Source organism: Carcharhinus amblyrhynchos, chromosome 11 (genome assembly GCF_965287045.1).
Source record: "Carcharhinus amblyrhynchos chromosome 11, sCarAmb.v2.hapA, whole genome shotgun sequence".
Taxonomy (NCBI): domain Eukaryota; kingdom Metazoa; phylum Chordata; class Chondrichthyes; order Carcharhiniformes; family Carcharhinidae; genus Carcharhinus; species Carcharhinus amblyrhynchos.
Window position 1 is genome coordinate 67157246 of NC_137334.1, and position 19487 is coordinate 67176732.

General features: G+C 42.0%; 1 protein-coding gene across 3 annotated transcripts in view; it reads right to left on the bottom strand.

Moving 5' to 3' along the window:
* tmem163a (transmembrane protein 163a) overlaps window positions 1–16628 on the bottom strand; it is a 155622-nt gene extending 138994 nt beyond the window's left edge. The window contains exons 1-3 of one of the 3 annotated variants that reach the window (XM_080199332.1): window positions 16561–16628; window positions 15540–16003; window positions 14826–14945 (exon numbers count right to left, since the gene is read on the bottom strand). In XM_080199332.1, the coding sequence (XP_080055458.1) occupies window positions 14826–14945; window positions 15540–15726 (307 nt within the window). In that variant the 5' untranslated portion in view covers window positions 15727–16003; window positions 16561–16628. The other 2 variants (XM_080199329.1, XM_080199331.1) reach the window with 2 other exon arrangements.
* Between the last annotated feature and the right edge of the window lie 2859 nt (window positions 16629–19487).

Genomic DNA, 19487 nt, shown 5'->3' on the forward strand with positions numbered 1-19487 from the left:
AAGAACAAAGTGGCCAACTCATTTGATGTTATCTGTCGCTTTGGATATCAGTCTTCACATATGTTCAAAAAGAAACATTGTGAGGAAAACATCAGAAAATGAAAACAAGTTGGTGAAAGATGAGTAATGGGGGGAGAAGAACCACATCTAATTAGGTATGAAGAATTCCTTGCACATCTCTGCTGTTTTAAATTGTACTTTACAGTCTGCCGCAGACTCAAATAGCAAGCGTCAGCGCTGGTTCTGATCTGGTACAACTCCTGCCACCCTTAATGAGTTGTATTTTGCAAAGTCACAGGAAAAGTACGAGTTTTTGACATCAATGATTTTGAGGAGATATTTTACAAACGCTCTATTTTGTTCACATGGTTGAATGATTACATTGGATTGGTGTCCCGAAACACTCCAGGATTACATAGAATTTAGAGCATAGGAACTGACCATTCAGCCCCACTGGTCTGACTATGCTGGACATAAGCCTCCTCTCATTTTACTTCATCTCACCGTCTCAGTGTATCATCTATTCCCTTCTCTCTCATATACTTACCTAGCTTTCTCTGAACCATGATACTGCCTCAACCATTCCACATGGCAGTGAGTTCAACATTCTCACCACTCCCTCAGTAAAGGAGTTTGTCCTGAATTCCTTGTTCAATTTAAAGTTTATTTATTAATATCATCACCACAGGAAGTAGTTGATGCCAAAACATTGAATGTATTGGGGAAAGAGCAGGATTAGGCTATTGAGTTGGATAATTAGCCATGATCGTAATGAATGGCGGAGCAGGCTCTTCTATGTTTCTACTTCACAAGTAGGCTTACATTAACACTGCAATAAAGTTACTGTGAAAATTCCCTCGTTGCCACATTCCGAAACACCTGTTTGGGTATACTGAGGGAGAATTTAGCATGGCCAATATACCTAATCAATATGTCTTTCAGACTGTGGGAGGAAACCAGAAGAAGCCCACGTGGACAGGAGAGAACATGCAGACTCTGCACAGATAGTGAACCAAGCCAGGAATCGAACTCGGGACCCTGGTACTGTAAGGCAGCAGTACTAACCACTGTGCCACCATGCCACTCATTTATCATCAATTATCATATTTTTACATAGAATATGCAGTTCAGAGGCACGCTATTCAGTCAATCTTGCCCATGCTGGAATTTATACTCCACACACACCTATCTCATTCTACTGCCTCATTTTAGCCTTTCAGCATATTTTCCTAACGCACGTCTCATTTCCTTTTGAAAATAATCTAGTTTCCTCAACCCATTTCCTGTAGCAAGGAGTTCCACATTATGATTGTTCTTTGAATAAAGACATTTCTCTATATTTCCATGTTTAATTAATTAGTAACTATTTTCTGAGTTTGTATTCCTAATGATAGATCACAGATCTCTCTCCACAAATGCTGCCAGATTTGCTGGACATTTTCAGTGCTTTCTGTTTTTATTTCAGATTTCTAGCAGCAGCAGTATTTTTGCTTTGTCATCTATGGTCCTCACTTTTAGAGTCTCCCACAAATGGTACTCCTCTCCCTGGCAAATCCCTGCATGATTTTAAAACAATTATCAAGTCATTTCCCAGCCTTCTGCTTCCGAGAGAAGTCAGTCTTTCCTGATAGTTGGACCCTCTCAGCTCTGGATCTATCATCCTTGTGAGTTGTTCCTGCATTATCTCCAGTGTTTCCATATCCTTTCTTTGTCATGTAGAGACCAACACTGCACACCTAAAGGCCTAAATCTTTCTCCTATCAGGCACATGCAATCTGTGGGCCCAGAAGTGGGAGTGAAACATGCCCCTAGCTACAGTCAGCCCAGAGAGCAATTTCATCCTGGCTGACCAATTAATAGTCAACTTGCGTGAAACACTCGCTGTGAAAGGCTGAGCGCTGGGGAGGGTGAGAAGAGGATGGGTGCCTTGAAAATGGAGGTTTGGCACATCCATACAACACTAGACTCCCTACAGCACAGAAGGAGGCCATTTGGCCCAACGAGTCTGTACTAAATCTCCAAAGCAGCATCTTACATAGCTCTTCCCCACCCTTCTTCTCCTCATAGCCCCGTGGATTTTTTCCATGGTTAACCAATCCAACCTACACATCTTGAGACACTAAGGGGCAATTTGACATGACCAATCCACCCAACCTGCACATCTTTGGACTGTGGGAGGAAACCAGAGCACCCGGAGGCAACACAGACTCAGGGAAAACATGCAATCTCCACATAGACAGTCACCCAAGGCCTGAATTGAATCCAGGCCCCTGGAGCTACGAGGCAACAGTGCTGACCGCTGTGCCACCATGCTGCACTAAAGCTCCTTTGACAGCAGTATCCAAACCTTTTAATGATTTAGGGAGGCAACTGTACACCTAAATCTCTACTCCATTTAGACTCCTACTAAAAGGCACCAGCTCACACTTATATTAAAATTCATTTGTCATGTACATGCTCATTCTGCAAGCTTGTTCACATCTTCTTGCATTATGTCATGTTAACATGAGTGTTCAATAATCCTTCATAATTAGTTATTTTAGCTGAAATCTTCCTTAGTATTATCTATGCACCACCATCCCCCACGTGCAGTCACCATCCCTATTTGGTGTTAGCCGCAAATCTCGATGTAGTACATCTGCTTTCTGAATCTAAATCATTTATCTAACTTATGAGTAACAGTTGTACAAATGCCAGTTCCTGTGGAATGCAGCTACTGGCATTCCTGCAGTCTAATTAATTAAATCTAACCACTAGTGTCTGTTTTGTAACCAGTTTGTTATTCAGTTTGTTACTCGTCATCTTGCCACCTTCTCTAGCCTTGTATGAATCTACTATTCAGTACCATATTATAGTATTTCTAAAAGTCCAAGCATGTCACAACAACAGCATGGTAAGGCTGACTTCACTCTGTTCTACCTATTTGTTGAGTGCAGAGGCATTGAATGAGAGTCAAGTGCTTCCTCACAATGGTAAATTATGAGGACGGTGTCTAAAAATATTTTCAAACAGCAATACAACTGATGTCCAGAAATAGGCAAGTGTCAGTGAGAGGCAAAGTGTATTAAAAATTACATCTAAAGGAAAATGCAAATAATTCATACATGGGTAAGTAAGTTGCATGTTATTTTTTCTTTAGGATATTTTTAAAGACCAAAACTGTTCAATGGCTATTTAATATGCAGTTTAGCAGCTGTACTTACTGTTCTACATTGTTACTAGAGGTTCTGTAGATAAAAATGTGCCAATCAATCCAATAATTAAGGATGAAATGTTAAGCATATTCAACTCTCAGAATTGATTTATTTAAAAATTATAAAGGATAAGTTGTACAATTAGCAAGTATTTGAAGAGAAAAATACATATTTATGTTAAATCAACCTAACAAATCATAAAAGTTGCAATGCTGGAGCAATTAGCATTGCCATAGTGTTACATTACACAAGGAGGTCAAAGAATGGATCTGGGATAAGGTTTTGACTGAATAACAAGTACAGTACAATTTTTTCAAACTGTCTAATCCAGTACAAGGAGGTTAGTCCTGTTAATATAAATATAACAAGCTTTATCCAGAAGTGTGGACTTGATCTTCTCAGCCTCCTCCACAAATCATCTAAGCCCATAGTGTGAGTGCACTAGACACAACAAAGACATTGAGCCCTAACAACATCAGGGCTTGTAGCAGAGGGTTGACTTCTTCCTGGCATCTTTGGGCCTAACTGTTGATCCTTGACATTGACCCTTGGATATATAATGGATGCAACGAATTCCACGTTCTACCCTAAAACGTCTGTTTTTAATGTTAATCTGAAAATACATACTTCTCCAAATGAAGACTAGTATTCAGCAACCTGTCCTGGTCCCCCCATGCCAACACTATAGTTAAGAAAGCCCACCAACATCTCTACTTTCTCAGAAGGCTAAGGAAATTTGGTATGTCCACTACAACTCTCACCAACTTTTACAGGTGCACCATAGAAAGCATTCTTTCTGGTTATATCACAGCTTGGTATGGCTCCTGTTCTATCCAAGACCACAAGAAACTACAAAGGATCGTGAACGAAGCCCAATCCATCACTCAAACCAGCCTCCATCCATTGACACTGTTTACGCTTCCCGCTGCTTCAGAAAAGCAGCCAGCATAATTAAGGACCCCACACACCCTGGATATTCTCTCTTCCACCTTCTTCTGTCAGGAAAAAGAATTAAAAGTCTGAGAACATGTACCAACTGACTGAAGAACAGCTTCTTCCCTGCTGTCAACAGACTTCTGAAAAAACTTACTTCGCATTAAGTTGATCTTTCTCTATACCTAGCTATGGCTGTAACACTAAATTCTGCACTCTCCTCTTTCCTTCTCTATGAACTATATGCTTGTATTGTGTACAAAAAAAAAACTTTTCACTATATACCAATACATGTGACAATAATAAATCAAATCAAATCAAATTGCTTGCGGACATATAATTGCTTTTTGCTTGACAAGGAAAAGTTGTCATGGTCAGATAAAAAAAAGATAATGGCCAGGATTCTCTGATATCAAACACCCTGCAACTGCCAGCAAGAATTTGGTGCTCAATCGAATCTTCAGTCACAGCAGCAGGACCGGACAATCCCAGTCGTGAGTGAGGTTGGAGAATCCCGGCCAACATTTTACTCACAGCAGGTACAGTTTTTATGAGCTTATGAGGGTCACATTTAAAAGAAAGTTGACAGTGAGATATATATACCCTTTTCTTCCTTACTGCGTGCTGTCCCTTGATGACATAAACCAAAGATATGCAACAGGGTCCGCATGTACACTGACAAGGCTCAGCTCTTGACCCATCTTTTGTTTCCTCACTTGTCACATTACCACCAGGTATTGCTTTGTATATTTATCCATTTTAATCCTTTAATCACCTTGCCTTTTACCCTAACATAGGCTTTCTATTTATTCTTGTCTGCCACATAGCCACAATTTCATCTGATTAAACCTGTCTAATTTGGAAATAATTTTTATCTGATTATGCTTCTATGAAGCACCTTAGGACATTACTCCACATTTCTCTTGATGAATATCCACACCTTAATCATTATCACCAGAACACATTATCTGGTCATTCATCCTTTGCCATTTGTTGGATCATATTGTTTGCAAATTGATTGCTGTGCTTGCCTACAAACTTATAAGTAACGACAATTCAGAAGTAATTTATTGGTTATATAAGATTTTGAGAAATTTTGACCATGTGATAAAATGCTTCTTTCTCATTTACTTCTCCTGCATGAAGAAATGCCAGAACCCTCGGAGAAACTCTCAAGAGCAGGCAAATTTGGTCATGCTAACTATTACTAATAGCTTTTGTTCTAAGTAATGTAGTCATCAAATAAAATCCTTTCATCTCCAAGAAGTTGTTATTTTCCTTCCAAGTCTGATTGTGACTTTATATTAACAAACCACAATCAATTGTTAGTTAAGTTTGGCCTTCACAGCAAAATTTAGCAATGACGTGACAGTTATTTCATGTAGCTAAGGAATGAAATGAATACATTTCACACACTTTGTAATGAAAAATATATCTTCACCTGTCCTTGAAATACTCAAATAAGAAAGTGAACAAAATTCCTGTAAGATTATTGTTTGACAAGTTACAAAAGTTGTCACCGAACAACATCAGTTGCAATGATCCAATGTTCAGATTTTGTAGTATGATTGGTAAACACTATTACAAACAAAAATCTGTAATCATAATAGGACCTAAACTTTACTTCATATAACAAATTCACCAGGATCCTCCAGTGCCACCAGAGTGAATGGAGTTTTGGCAAGAAAGCCAAATGTGGGGTGGGAACAGATTGGATCGGAGCATCCCACTCATTATTTTTCATTCCTTCTTTCAATGTCGAAGTGCACAGACTGATATAACAATTAGAAAATTCTGGAAAAACTCAGCAGGTCGGGTGGCACCTGTGGAGAGATTCTTCAGAGACATTGTTTTTTGTCCCAACTGCAAAAGCTCTTCTCCCCCACTGGGCCACCAGTCACCTGTTCTTAAGTTATGCTTTCACTGAGCATTGACCTTTTTTCTCCAATTAATGCATTCCAATATCTTACCTTTATACAACTGCTATACCTCCCCCTGCCAATAATGCTTCCTCTGTCTCATGACCTACACATCTTTGTTGCAATCTCTCCTAGCACCCACCCATCACTGACCTTCTACTTTGCTCCACCTATTGCACCCCCTCTTGCACAGTATATATAATCATTCACATTTCTGTCTTCCCCTAGCTCTGAAAAAGAATCACACCTTCCCAAAACATTAACCAATTTCTCTCTCCAAATATGCTGCCAGGCCTTCTGGGTTTTTCCAGCATTTTGTTTCTGATTCCAGCATCCACAGGATCTGCTATAATATAAAAATCATCCTTTGCAGAGAAACACATTTCCACAGACTCCCAAAGGCCAATTATTAATTATTATATATTGGCACCTCCAGTAACATTGCACAGATGGCAGTACAGTTTGGGAACCAGCTACAAGCAGATTTCTTATATTGGATAGTCTTAAAGCAGTAACAACTTATTTTTCTTTTGTATCTTTGATGTAATAACAATGTCCCAAGGTGCATCACAAGAGCATTATTAAATAAAGTATGGCACTGAGCCACAGAAGGAAATCGATGGCAGGTGTGCGCCGTCAGCAGGATCGGAAGATCTCACTGGTATAAACAGCTGTAAAATTCTGGCCATTGGAAGAGATGACTCCACAAGTGTCTCAAAGGAGGTAAGTGAGGTTGAAAGCCAGACAGGATAATATTGAAGGTATTCCAGAGATTGGGACTTAGACAGCTGACAGTGCAAATAACAACGGTGCAATGATTAAAACCAAGGATGTTCAAGAGGCTAGAATTAGAGAAGCTGATGTACTTTGGATTGTTATAGGGCTGGAGGTAGTTACTGAGATATAGAACGACAAGGCCATAGAGGGATTTGAAACAAGGATGAGAATTTTAAAATCAAGACATTGCTTGACTGGAAATCAATGTAGATCAGTGTGCACAGGCCGAGCAGGGGAATGGAACTATGTGCAAATTAAGAACTGGGCAGCAAAGATTTGTATGGCCTCAATTTTACACAAGATACAATGCGAGACACCAGCCAAAAGTGCATTAGGAAAGTCAAGTCTAGAGAAAGCAAAATATGATTGAAGGTTTCAGCAGCAGAAAAGATGAGACAGAACAGAAGTTGGGCAACGTTACGGAGGTGGAAATAAATTGCCTTAATGATGGCCTGAGTATGTGGTCGGATGCTCATTTTGGAGTCAAATGTGACACCAAATGTGACACCAAGACTGCCTTAATCGCAGACTGTTGCCTGGAATGGGGTTGGGAGCTCAGGAATGGAATTTGGAGCAGATGTTGGATAAGAAGTCTGACAAATTAACAAAAATGGAGAAGTCAAAAGAGATGGTGGTCAGGTAGAGCTGGGTGCCATCAGTGCTTCTGTAAAAACTAACGCTAATGCAGGGTAAATGCATGGGGTTATGGGAATAGGGCCTGGGTGGGATTGTGATTGGTACAGACTTGATAAGCCAAATGGCCTCATTCTGCACTGCAGGGATTCTATGATTTCACAGCTAAATATATCTCTTTGCATCATTAAATCTGAATTTTAATAATAGTTTAAAAAATGCTCTTTACTTCATGTTTAATTGAATGAAATTTGAAAATCTGGGTTTTGATTTGCACTTTTCAGAAACAAATTGGGGCCTAACCAGTCCTGCTTCTGTTGAATCATCAAACTTTAAAAAAAATTTGCCATTGAACATTAAGGAAACAGTGCATTTTCTGCATTGTACTTGGTTAATCAGGTTTCCTGAACAAGTACAAGTACAAGCTAAGCAAAATTTTCTCAGATGATTTATTCATATATTTTATAGAGATGTACGCTACCATGTTCTCAGTATAACAGCAGTAGTAGTCACAGTCAATTCAATATATTCAATGTAAAACATGAAAAGGCAATATACTTCTTACATGCAGTACTGGCAGGTGTTGCAAAATATTAATTCATAGTGTCATCAGCTGGACAAATATCACTTAACAATATCATTGGCTTGACACCCATATGTATTGAACTTTGTTGAAACAAACATTTTTCTTAAACAGAGGACACTGGTTTACAGCAGCTGCTATGTTGCATTTTTGAAGGGCACAAGTTACTCTTGTGGAGACACCAAGGGTAGAATGTTAGGGATGATGTGTGTTTGGCATTTGCCATCCCGAGTTGGTGCTTAACATGCAACTGCCAATTATTTGAGCTCCACTGCCATTTACTTTCATTTGAGCACTGATTGGCAGTGGACAGGACTTCCATCAGCCCTTAGAAGGAAGTCCTGCCTGTGTAAGCTGTCAACCAATCAGATTGGCAGGCAGTTTTCAACCCAGCCAGGCACAGTGCTGCCATGGCCAGAAGTGGTACTGCAGTGTTCTGCCTGGGATTATGTCCCAGGACTTTTGATAAGGCAGGTCCCGGGGATCCTGGGGCAAGAAGGTAGGAAATGCCCAGAGGAAGTCAGGAATGGAACAATCAAGGCATCAGGGGGTAGGCCAATGGAGAGGGGTTCCAGACCCCCAGTGTCCCAGTGGTGGGGGTTGCCCCAATTCTGTGGTGGTGTTCAGAGTGAAACCCTCCCACCCAAGATGGGGAAAAGTGAATCTGTCACTTTCCCATTCTTCCCTCACTCACTCCCACCAGCATAAAAATTGAGGCTGGACGGGATAAGGCTCTTGGGTGGCCATTAAGTGGCCACATAAGGGCATTATTAGGTGAATGGGTGGTTTTCCACCCGAGGCCCTGTCAAAGGGACAAAATTGCATTTGGTTTGGGTGTGTGTTTCCAGGGGGGAATCCTGTCCATTCAATTTTAAGCTCACCCATGCTTCAGAACCCACCTTGGGGTGGAGCATAAAAGTCAATGAGCTCTCAAAGAGGGGCATATGATCCAGCTCTTGGGTATAAAAAGATACTGGATTTTTGAATCGTCAGAGAGACAGCCGCAAGAGCAGCAGCCTTACTTCATCTCTTTCTTTTGAAACCTCTCTCATCTGTTAAACTGCTTACGATTTAGAAAAACCCACCAGAAGACCTTATTGCTGCAAACCAGAATTTCTTCAACCAGCCATGACTGATACTCCACCAAGGAAAAGGAACCTTCAGCTGTAAACAAGTCTCCAACAATTTGTGATTTTTTTTTTCTCTGACTATTACTTGTTGCTTGGCCAATTTTTTAAAATTGGACACTCCTCAGATTTTATGCAGTCATGGTTAATCATTTTAAACTGTACATTGTAAATCTTTTGTTAAAATTTCTGCATCTTTACCTGAGTGAGTTTTAGCAATAAAACTAACTCTTTACTTTTTAACTGAAGGAACCTGGCTGGCTTATTTCTTGCACTGAGCTATACACAGTCAAATATATACTGGACATGATCTTACTGCCTGTTCACGCAATGCTCCGGCTGCAGCAAAAACAGAGAATTTGGCGACAAGCCAAATCTCCATTCACTGTAGTGGGATGGGAAAATCCCACTGGTGTGACCAGCCAGAAAATTCCAGTCATTAAATTGGCAATATCACCTCCCTTTTAAATTCTAACATTGTTATGGCCAACTCAGGAGTAGGATGAAAAAAGCAGTCAGCTTACTCCTGCTAACCTGATTGGAACACAGTGCAACAGCTCTGTAACCTCCTGTGTTCCTACAACTCTCTGAGATCTCTCCACGTGTCTAATTAAAGCCTTCTGCGCATCACAGTTTTAAAATTCTCATCTTCGTTTTCAAATCCCTTCATGGCCTCACCAACACCAATATCCCCTTTTCTCCCTTTAGGAATATAACCTGAATTTCTTTGCCTCACTACCTTTGAGACATGGCTGCCTCTTTAACCAAGGTTTTGGTCACTTGTCCTAATGTCTCGTTACGTGGCTCAGTGTGAAATTTTCTTTGATAAATCTCCTGGGAAGTTCCTGAGGACAGTAACAACATCAAAGATGCCACATAAATTGGGCTGTTGTTGCAGTTTGACAAATAATTGACTGAAAATTTTGATAAAAGATGATACTTGTGAAATGACTCAATCTGACCATCTGTTTTATGAATATGGGACATGGTTGTTTAGCTGATATGAAATTCTTTCAAGATCCTAGATTTGCTGTTTAAAAAAAATGTCTAGCAGATGAAATGTTCCCATATTTCGACTTTTCAGGAACTTAGTCATTCTGCATCACCTTCAAAAAATCTCATAAATCGTGTTTCAGTGATTGATTTACTCTATTCTCTGAAACTAACAATGGACGTTCAAATATACCAATTACTCCTGGGAAATCTGGAAAATCCATGCTAAACAAAGTTGCTCAAATACCCATGACTGAGTAATGGGTACAAGCAGAAATTGAGAATATTAGAAAAACAATACATTGGGTAAAAAAAGAAACAGGTAAATTAAGGTGAAAATAAGAGGGCAGGACAAGAATAAGAAAGTATATAACAGGAAAATAGCAATGACAGTGCAAGCACAAGTTTAAATGCTTTTGTTTGTATATATAATTATATTTTTTGTTTCATTTCATAATGTAAGTGTTAACATTGCAATAATTATGTTGCTTCTGATGCCTGGATAGTTTTATCATTGTAACATTTTTTTTATTTCAGTGACAGAGTGCCTCTGCTGAAACCAAACAAAACAGGGAAAGATATTGCTCCCTGATTCTTCCAGTTTTTTTTAGTGTCTGCAATAATCACCAGGATATAGGAGGAAGGTGGGATCATGCCATTGAGTTGGAAGATCAGCCTTGATGATGCTGAATGGCAGAGCAGGCTCGAAGAGCCAAATGGTTTAGTCCTGCTCCAATTTTCTATGTTTCTATACGCCAGGCAGTAGCTTCCACAGTGGCTAGATGGAGCTCCCTGAGCTCTTCACTAAATTTTGTCAGGGGGCAGTCTTCAATGATGTGTTATTGAGTGGGGTGCATCACAGCTGTAGCCTGGATTCCCTGCAAGGCCCCACATGTGCTGATTTGTTGCACAAAGGCTTTGCCTGAGGGTAAACAGTTGCCGAGTGCCCTTTGTTTGGTATGGCAGGCTGAAGCCCATTGGGCAGCCTGTGGGATTGGTAATGCACAACTGGTTTTTAATGGTGACTTGATGGTTCCATTCCTGTTGGCAAAGGGCTTCTGTTGTTATTGCTTGTTATTCTTATTCTTATTCTTCCAGTACTCAGAATGCATTCATGCAGAGTTGAGTATTGCTACAAAGTGGTTTCAGCTTTACACCAATGCTGAACCAGTAGGGATGAAAATTGAAAATAAAGGATGAATGGTGCAGAGTGAAGTCCCTACTTCCATCATTCTTACTCCATTTCCTTCTGATGTCCAGTCTGGCCTGGACACTGGATTCATGCTGCATTGACATAACGAAAGCCTAGATACAAAACAAATGCAATTGATCCAAACCACATTAACCCTTGGTTAAGTACATAGACATAGAACATTACAATTGCGGCCCTCAATGTTGTGCCGAGCTATGTCCAATTCCAAGATCAAGTTATCCCCTCCCTATAATTCTGGAGTTCTCCATGTGCCTATCCAATAACGGTTTGAAAGTTCCTAAAGTGTCCAACTCCACTATCACAGCAGGTAGTCCATTCCACACCTCAACCACTCTCTGAGTAAAGAATCTACCTCCGACACCCCTCCTTTATCTCCCACCATGAACCTTATAGTTATGCCCCCTAGTAACAACTACATCCACCCGAGGAAATAGACTCTGCATGTCTACTCTATCAATCCCTCTCAGCATCTTATAAACCTCTATTAAATAGCCTCTCATCCTCCTCCACTCCAAAGAGAAAAGCCCCAGCTCCCTCAACCTTTCCTCATAAGACCTACTCTCCAAACCAGGCAGCATCCTGGTAAATCTCCTCTGCACTCTCTCCAATGCTTCCACATCCTTCTTACAATGAGGTGACCAGATCTGAAAACAATATTCCAAATGTGGTCTCACCAACGTCCGGTATAGGCTTTAGGCTTAAACCAGAAATACTTTTAAGTGCAAAGAGACCACAATACTAACTATCTTAGGCAGTCTTTCAGGATCACGAATGACTTGCTTACACTTGGGTTCTGAGAAGGCTGTTAAGTCTAATGTGGGATCTGCAGACTTCCACAGTGGCTAGATGGAGCTCCCTGAGCGCTCCACTAAATTTTGTCAGGGGGCAGTCTTCAACAATGTGTTATTGAGTGGGATGCATCATAGCTGCAGCCCAGGTTAACCTGCAAGGCCCCATTTGTGCCGATTTGTTGCACAAAGGCTTTGCCTTACCCAGTGGAGCTGTTTTTAAATGGTTAGTGTCAGGATGTTGGGCAAGTTTGGACAGCATATGACTGTTGAATTGAGGTTCTTGTCACCAAATGTGGAGGTCCTTGTGAAGGTAAGTGCGCCAGGGACCTGGGTTCGATTCTTGGCTTGGGTCATGTCTGTGTGGAGTTTGCACATGAGGCTGGTGGTGCATGAGGGTTGGGTTGGTGGGTCCTGTGGCTATACTGCCCAAGATCAGCGGACCTTCCCATTATCCATCCTTCACCCACTCTGATTCCTGTGGCAAGCAGGGCTGTAAAATTCCGGCTCTTGCCTCTGCGCATTACTAATAAAGTCTCTCGATTTGTTCAATGGCTTCCCAAATGAGCCATTCCTATATTAGTCGGTCACAACACAAGGTCACCCATGAGCTAGTGAGTATACTTGACCTCTTCAGGGATGCTTTCAGTACATTCCTAAGGCACTTCTACTCTCTTCCAGAGAGTCTTCTGCCATGATTGAGTTCAAAGTAGAGCAATTGCCTCAAGAGTTTGGTGTCAGGCATACAAACAACATGCCTTACCCAGTGGAGCTGTTTTTGAATGGTTAGTGTTAGGATGTTGGACAAGTTTGGGGAGCATATGACTGTTGAATTGAGGTTCTTGCCACCAAATGTGGAGGACCTTGTGAAGGTAAGTGCACCAGGGACCCAGGTTTGATTTTTGGCTTGGGTCACTGTCTGAGTGGAGTTTGCACATTCTTCCTGTGTCTGTGTGGGTTTCCTCTGGGTGCTCTGGTTTCCAATTCAAAGATGTGCGGCTTAGGTTGATTGGCCATGTTAAATTGACTCTTAGTGTCAGGGGACTGGCAGGGTAAATACATAAGGTTAAGTGGATAGGGCCTGGGTGGGATTGTGGCCAGAGTAGACTCGATGGGCTGAGTGGCCTCCTTTTGCACTATAGGGATTCTATGATTCTATTCTAAAGCTGGTGGCATTTCCGCATTTAAAGCAACTGCTGTAGTTTTTTCAAGTCTCCAAAGCATATTGGGAGGGGGGGGTGGTGGTGCGCACGAGGCAGAGTGGTGAGGGGGAATCACTGCTGCCTGGCAAACCATGATGTTAGTCTTAACTTTGAGATGCTGGTCTTCAAATACTCTTTTCTTCAATCATCCAAAGATTGAGCTGGCACACTGGAGGTATTGCTAAATTTTGTCATTTATGTCTGCCTTTTTCAAGAGGAGGCTCCCAAGATACAGAAAATGGTCCACATTATCCAGGATCTCACTGTTGATTGTAATTAATGGTGGGACGGAAAGTATGTTTTGCCATGGGAGCTGGTTGGAAGATCAAATTCAAGAAAAGTGTAAGGAACAGCATAAACCTCATGGCCTTTCTCAAACACACGAAAATCCATTAACTGTGGCGACTTATGGAGTATCATCCTCAAATTTAACTATCCTCAGAAATTTCGCACCATCCTCCAGTTACTCCATGATGAGGTATAAGCTGTGATCCTCAGCACTGTAAATCCTGTCTGAGTGAAAATTGGGACCAGACAAGGCTGAGTCATTGCATCAACTCTCTTCTGTATCTTCCTACCTACAATACTGCACTCCATCATCAGCAAATTACGCACAGGCATGGGGATAATCTACAGGGCAAGCAAGAAACTGTTGACCATATGCTGCCTTCAACCCAAAACCTAAACCTCCAACCTCAGTCATATAGCTTCAGAATACAGATGATGCAAGTGCATGGTCTCACTCAGAAACTGAGCTCCGTGGTACTGCATTTGGAGACTTCTTCTCCGAAGCACATGAGAAAAATGCGCCTTTCATGAAATACCCAGAAAACTATTTTAATAAGTAACAGATAGCAGGGTTGCACCAGTGATTACAGTATGTCTTTCCCTTGTGTTGCATTGGCTAATAAAGGCACGAAGAATGGTATTATTGTATTTGTCCTATGAACCACAAACTACAGCTGTTACTTAATTTTGAAGCCAAAATTGCATTAAAAAGAAATGACATCTTGGTGTATAGGATTTGCTTCTTTGTTTTGTCAAGGTTTTGAAGAGTCTGAATGTTTCACGTAAATTGTTGTATTCAAAACTGCATCTTGCCGCGGAATTAAGCATTACCTTGAAAAAACCTCAGCCATCATTTCCCAGTGGCTCCTGCTCTGGGCCCATCTAACAATTTCACTGAATGAAGTTTAAACAAGATAAACACCCTGGAGAGCAATGAAAACATTTTTTTTCTCACTGCAGCAGAACATGCCTCATCTCTTTAGCTTTTACCGATTCCCCTCACTTTCTTCGTTGCTAAGATTTGCTCATTCACTCGTAAACAGCAGCCCATCTAAAAGCCGGGGGGCGAGAAGTGGGGGGGGGCACATTTTTTTTAAAGAGCACGCCCTTTGCCAGGCTTACAGGAGTTAGAATAAAGCCCGCAAGATGAGGGTAATATCTTTTGGGGTACTCACTGAAGGCGACCACAGCCAAGGATAAGGTGATGACAATTGAGACCCAGGACACCCACAACGCCTTCTTGCGGTAGCTCTGGGCTTCGTGGGGTTTCAGCTTTTGGCTACTTTCCAACAAACCTGGAAGAAAAGGTCACGAAGAGATGAATCGTCTTACATGATGTGTGTGGTTAAGTGGCGTTTGTGGGGCTGGCAAGATCCCAAATGAGTGGAGGAATTATGGAGAGCAAGTTGAAATGTATGATACACTAAACACCAGCAGCACAAATCCATTGAGACCAGTGGATTCTTGCAAGGCTGCTGGTGTAAGTTTATTCTTGAAGGATTTTTTTTATTGGGAGCTTCGTCCTTGACGCGTTCAATAATTCATAATAATTCTTTCCCCGTGTCAATGTATCCGTGCTGCGGACAACTCGATCGCCGCATTAAAATACATAAAACGTTTAATCTTGGTGAATAATTAATAATCAAACTTCCTGAACGGCTATAATGATGGTAAAAGTACTTTTCTGCTTAAACTCAACCGTAAATGCGGCGTAACAATGGCATGTGGCCTGTTTAAAAGTTTTCATACCCAGATAACTCATTCAGTAAACATTGGGGTGAAGGTTATGCTGCGGCTGCTGCTAGTTCGCCGGCACTCGGGTCTAACCCAGCCTCTGGCTCCCCACTCTCTCCCACATCTTTATCGCAATTGCGGATCTCAACACTCACCTCTGTTCTCCACCATATCACCGAACTGCGCGCTCTCACTAATTCTCATTTCGTTCTCTTTGTCCATCTTGAAGGTTTCCTTGTGCTGCCCGGAGGAGGTGGGGGGACCTCGCCCGCTGTCCCGGGGCTCGCTGGCGGTCTGGGTGGTGGAAGCGGTGGGGAGGTCTGGAGACGGAGGGGTCTCCATGGCTCAAGTAGTGTGCGGGGAGGAGGGGGTGGAATGTAGCACACTGATGAGAAATCTGCACACCCAGGCACAGAGACAGTGGAAAGCAGAGGGATAAACGCGAGGCTCACGTCTCAGAAGCACTCCCGAATCATCAGCACGGAGCTGCAAACTGGAAAGGGGCTCATTGACGAACAGACTCTAATTAAAATTCCGACTTTCGTCAGTTCAGTTGTGAGCCAGTGTGGGATTGTTGTATAAATATGTCCAGGCTGTGTGACGAAGCATTCATATCAATCTGCAGGGGAAAAGAAAACAAAACATAAATCAACATAATAAATAAGTTCATGGCATTCTGTAGATATGTTTGCACAAGGTACAACATTATTTTTTTAAAGATCATTCTTTATAATTCTGCACCCTTCAGTACTGCTACATGCCCCCAGCCAGTGAACACAATCACTCCTGCCTCGCAGTGAATTCCACACCTTGGTTTCTAAGGCCAGATTCTCCCTGTGACAGGCGTTGCTGTGAACTCACTCAGGCGCTTAGAACAAATCGTCCAGACACGGGGGGTGGGGGGAAGCAAACAGGAAAGGTGGAGAGATTGTATTCCTTAAAGTGTTTTTTTCTCTCTCTCTCCCTGCCCAGCCTTATCAATGCACAGAAGTTCAAGCAGTAATAATGGGAGAACTGTTCCCAACCGGAACTTCTGCCCACTTGTATGAGTAGTTTCGGAGTGAATTTACGAATCCGGGAAGGTTGTGTGAACAATAAACAATCCACACACTCAATGGGCTTGGCTTGTGTTGAATGCGCTCGGCTTCGCTATTTTGAAAACGCGTCTCATTGTACCTGGCTTTACGCCGACTGAACAGCGAGATAGGCGATCAATTTTAACTCTTTGGAGAGCACTCCCCGCCCCGCTCCCCGCAGTCTCTGAGCTGTCAGTTTGTAAAGCTAATCCCCCAGATCAGATAATGGATGGCGACCTGATGGGTGCTTGCAAGTCACACCCAGGCTTTACTTTCATCGTGTCCAGAATGGTAGTAAGCGAAGCTTTTCACGATATACCACAATTCTAGTCAGAATGTTAAATGTGTGCCTGACGATATAATGAATCTTGGTAGATAAAGGACTCCGAGCCAATTTATGGATTTTGTGAATAATCGCTGATTAATTTTACCAGATTGCCCACTCGGTGGACCTACTCTCCATATCTATGACTTCATCTATCTTTGGTGTTAAATGATAGACCAATTCGAAAGTATCTGACAGCCGGAGCTAAATTGGACAAGTATATTCTTAATGTGGCTTTAAGTGAACGATACATAGGTAGTCGCGATTGTTAAACAAAGGATCTCATGTTTGTATTGACATAAATGCAGTTTCACAAAAAAAGGAGAACTCAGTAAAAGGAGAAATACTGAATATGATATATGTAGAGATTATAGATGTAAAAGGCGTTATTGATCGATATTAGCAGGTCCTGGATTATTGGTCCATAATTAGGTCATGTTTAATGCATCGTACTGTCTGCATGCATATTCATTTTCAGAAGTAATACCACTGTGAAACATTGTCCTATGGAATTACGCTGCGTAAAGCCCGCTTTATGCTATCCCCTGTTCAAAAAGTGAGCACGCGTTTTTCTAAGGGAACTAGCCCTGGGCAATAAATGCTGGTCCGCAGCCAACGATGCCAACATGAATTAAAGCAAATGTTGTGCGCCAGTAACTATTCTCCTGTTGAAAAGCTGGCTGAAGTTCTACCATTTCTCGCTGTTGCTAAACAAGTCACGCAAAATGACAAGTTTATAAACAGCGATGCCGGAAAATAGTTGCAGCAATTAGTTCGAAGCACTGATCTGCCAGTTTCTCCTGCAAGCTCTTCTCTGGCCACAGAATGTGTCCCCGTTTATTATAGACAGTTTGTGAGGAGGGTTTATAAATGTTTAGCTGGGATTTTGTACTGACTGGCATCTCCTTGGGCATACTAACACATAATCACAGGATTCGTACTGTGCAGAAGGAGGCCATTCGATCCATCGTGTCTGCACCGGTTTTCCCTATGAATATTTGCGGTTTAATGCCATTCTTCTGCTTTTTCTCGGTAATCCTTCATATTGTTTCTATTCACATTAACACCAAATTCTCTCTTGAATGCCCTAACGGAACTGCCCGCACCACAATCCAGGCAATGCACTCCGGACTCGAACCACTGTGTGAAAAGGGTTTCTCTCAAATCACATTTGCTTCTTTTGCAAATCACTTCAATTCTGTTCCCTGGCATTCTCAACCCTTTGTTCTACTCATTTACAGGATGTGGATGTTGCTAGCCAGGCCTGCATCTATTGCTCACCTCCAGTTGCCCTTGGGAAGATGATGGTGAGTTGCCTTCTTGAACCACTGCAATCCATGTGTTGTGGGTACACTGACAGTGCTGCTTGAGAGGGTGTTCCAAGGTTTTGACCTAGTGGCAGTGAAGGAATGGCGATATATTTCCAAGTCAGGATGATGACTTCCAGGTGGTGATGTTTCTGTGTATCTGCTGCCTTTGTCCTTCTAAATGGTAGAAGTCATGTGTTTGGAAGGTGCTATTGAAGGAATCTTGATGAGTTCCTGCACTTGTAGATGGTGCACATTGCTGCCATTGTGCATCAGTGATGGAGCAGTTGTAGTTGAGGCCAATCAAGTGGGCTGGTTTGTCTTGGATGGGTCAAGCTTCCTGAGTATTGTCAGAGCTGTATACATCCAGGTAAGGGGGGAGTATTTCACCACACTCCTAACGTGCGCATTGTAGATGGTGGACAGGTTTTGAAGAGTTGGAATGAGTTATTCATGACAAGTTTTCAAGCCCATGACATGCTCGTGTAGCATAGCATTTATATGGCTGATCCAGTTCTATTTCTGGTCAATGATAATCTCCAGGATGGTGTTGTGGGGATTCAGCAATGATAATGCAATTGAATGTCAAGGGCGACAGTTGGGTTCTCTCTTGTTGGAGATGGTTATTGCCTGGCATTTATGTGGCATGAAAGTTACTTGTCACTTGTCAGCCCAAGCCTGGATATTGTCCAGGACTTCCTGGCATTTGGAAATGGATTGTTGCAGTATTGGAGGAGTCGTGAGTGGTGCTGAACATTGTGCAATAATCAGCGAACATCCTTACTCTGACCTTATGGTGGAAGACAGGTCATTGATGAAGCAGCTGAAGATGATTGAGCCTAGGATACTACTCTCAGGAACTCCTGCAGTGATGTCCTGAAACTGCAATGATTGATCTCCAACCACCACAGCCATCTTCCTATGCGCCAGGTATAATTCCGCCCAGCTGACAATTTCCCCCTGAATCCCATTGACTTCTATTTTGGTAGGGTTCCTTGATGCCATGCTGTTTGAAGGGAAGTCACTTTTACTTCACCTCTGGAATTCAGGTCTTTTGTCTATGTTAGAACCATGGTTGAAATGAGGTCAGGAGTTGAGTGACTCTGATGAAACCCAAACTGAGTATCAGTGAACAAGTTATTGTTGAGCAGGTGCTGCATGATAGCACTGCTAATGACCCTTTCCATCACTTTACTGATGATTGAGAATAGATTGATGGTGTGGTAATTGGCCAGGTTGGATATGTCCTGATTTTTTTGTGTAGGATATGCCTGGGCAATTTTCCATGTTGTTGGGTAGATGCTAATGTAGTAATTGTATTGAAGCAGCTTGGCTACCAGCATGGCAAATTCTGGAGCACAAGTCTTCAGAACTAATGTTGTCAGGGCCCAGAGA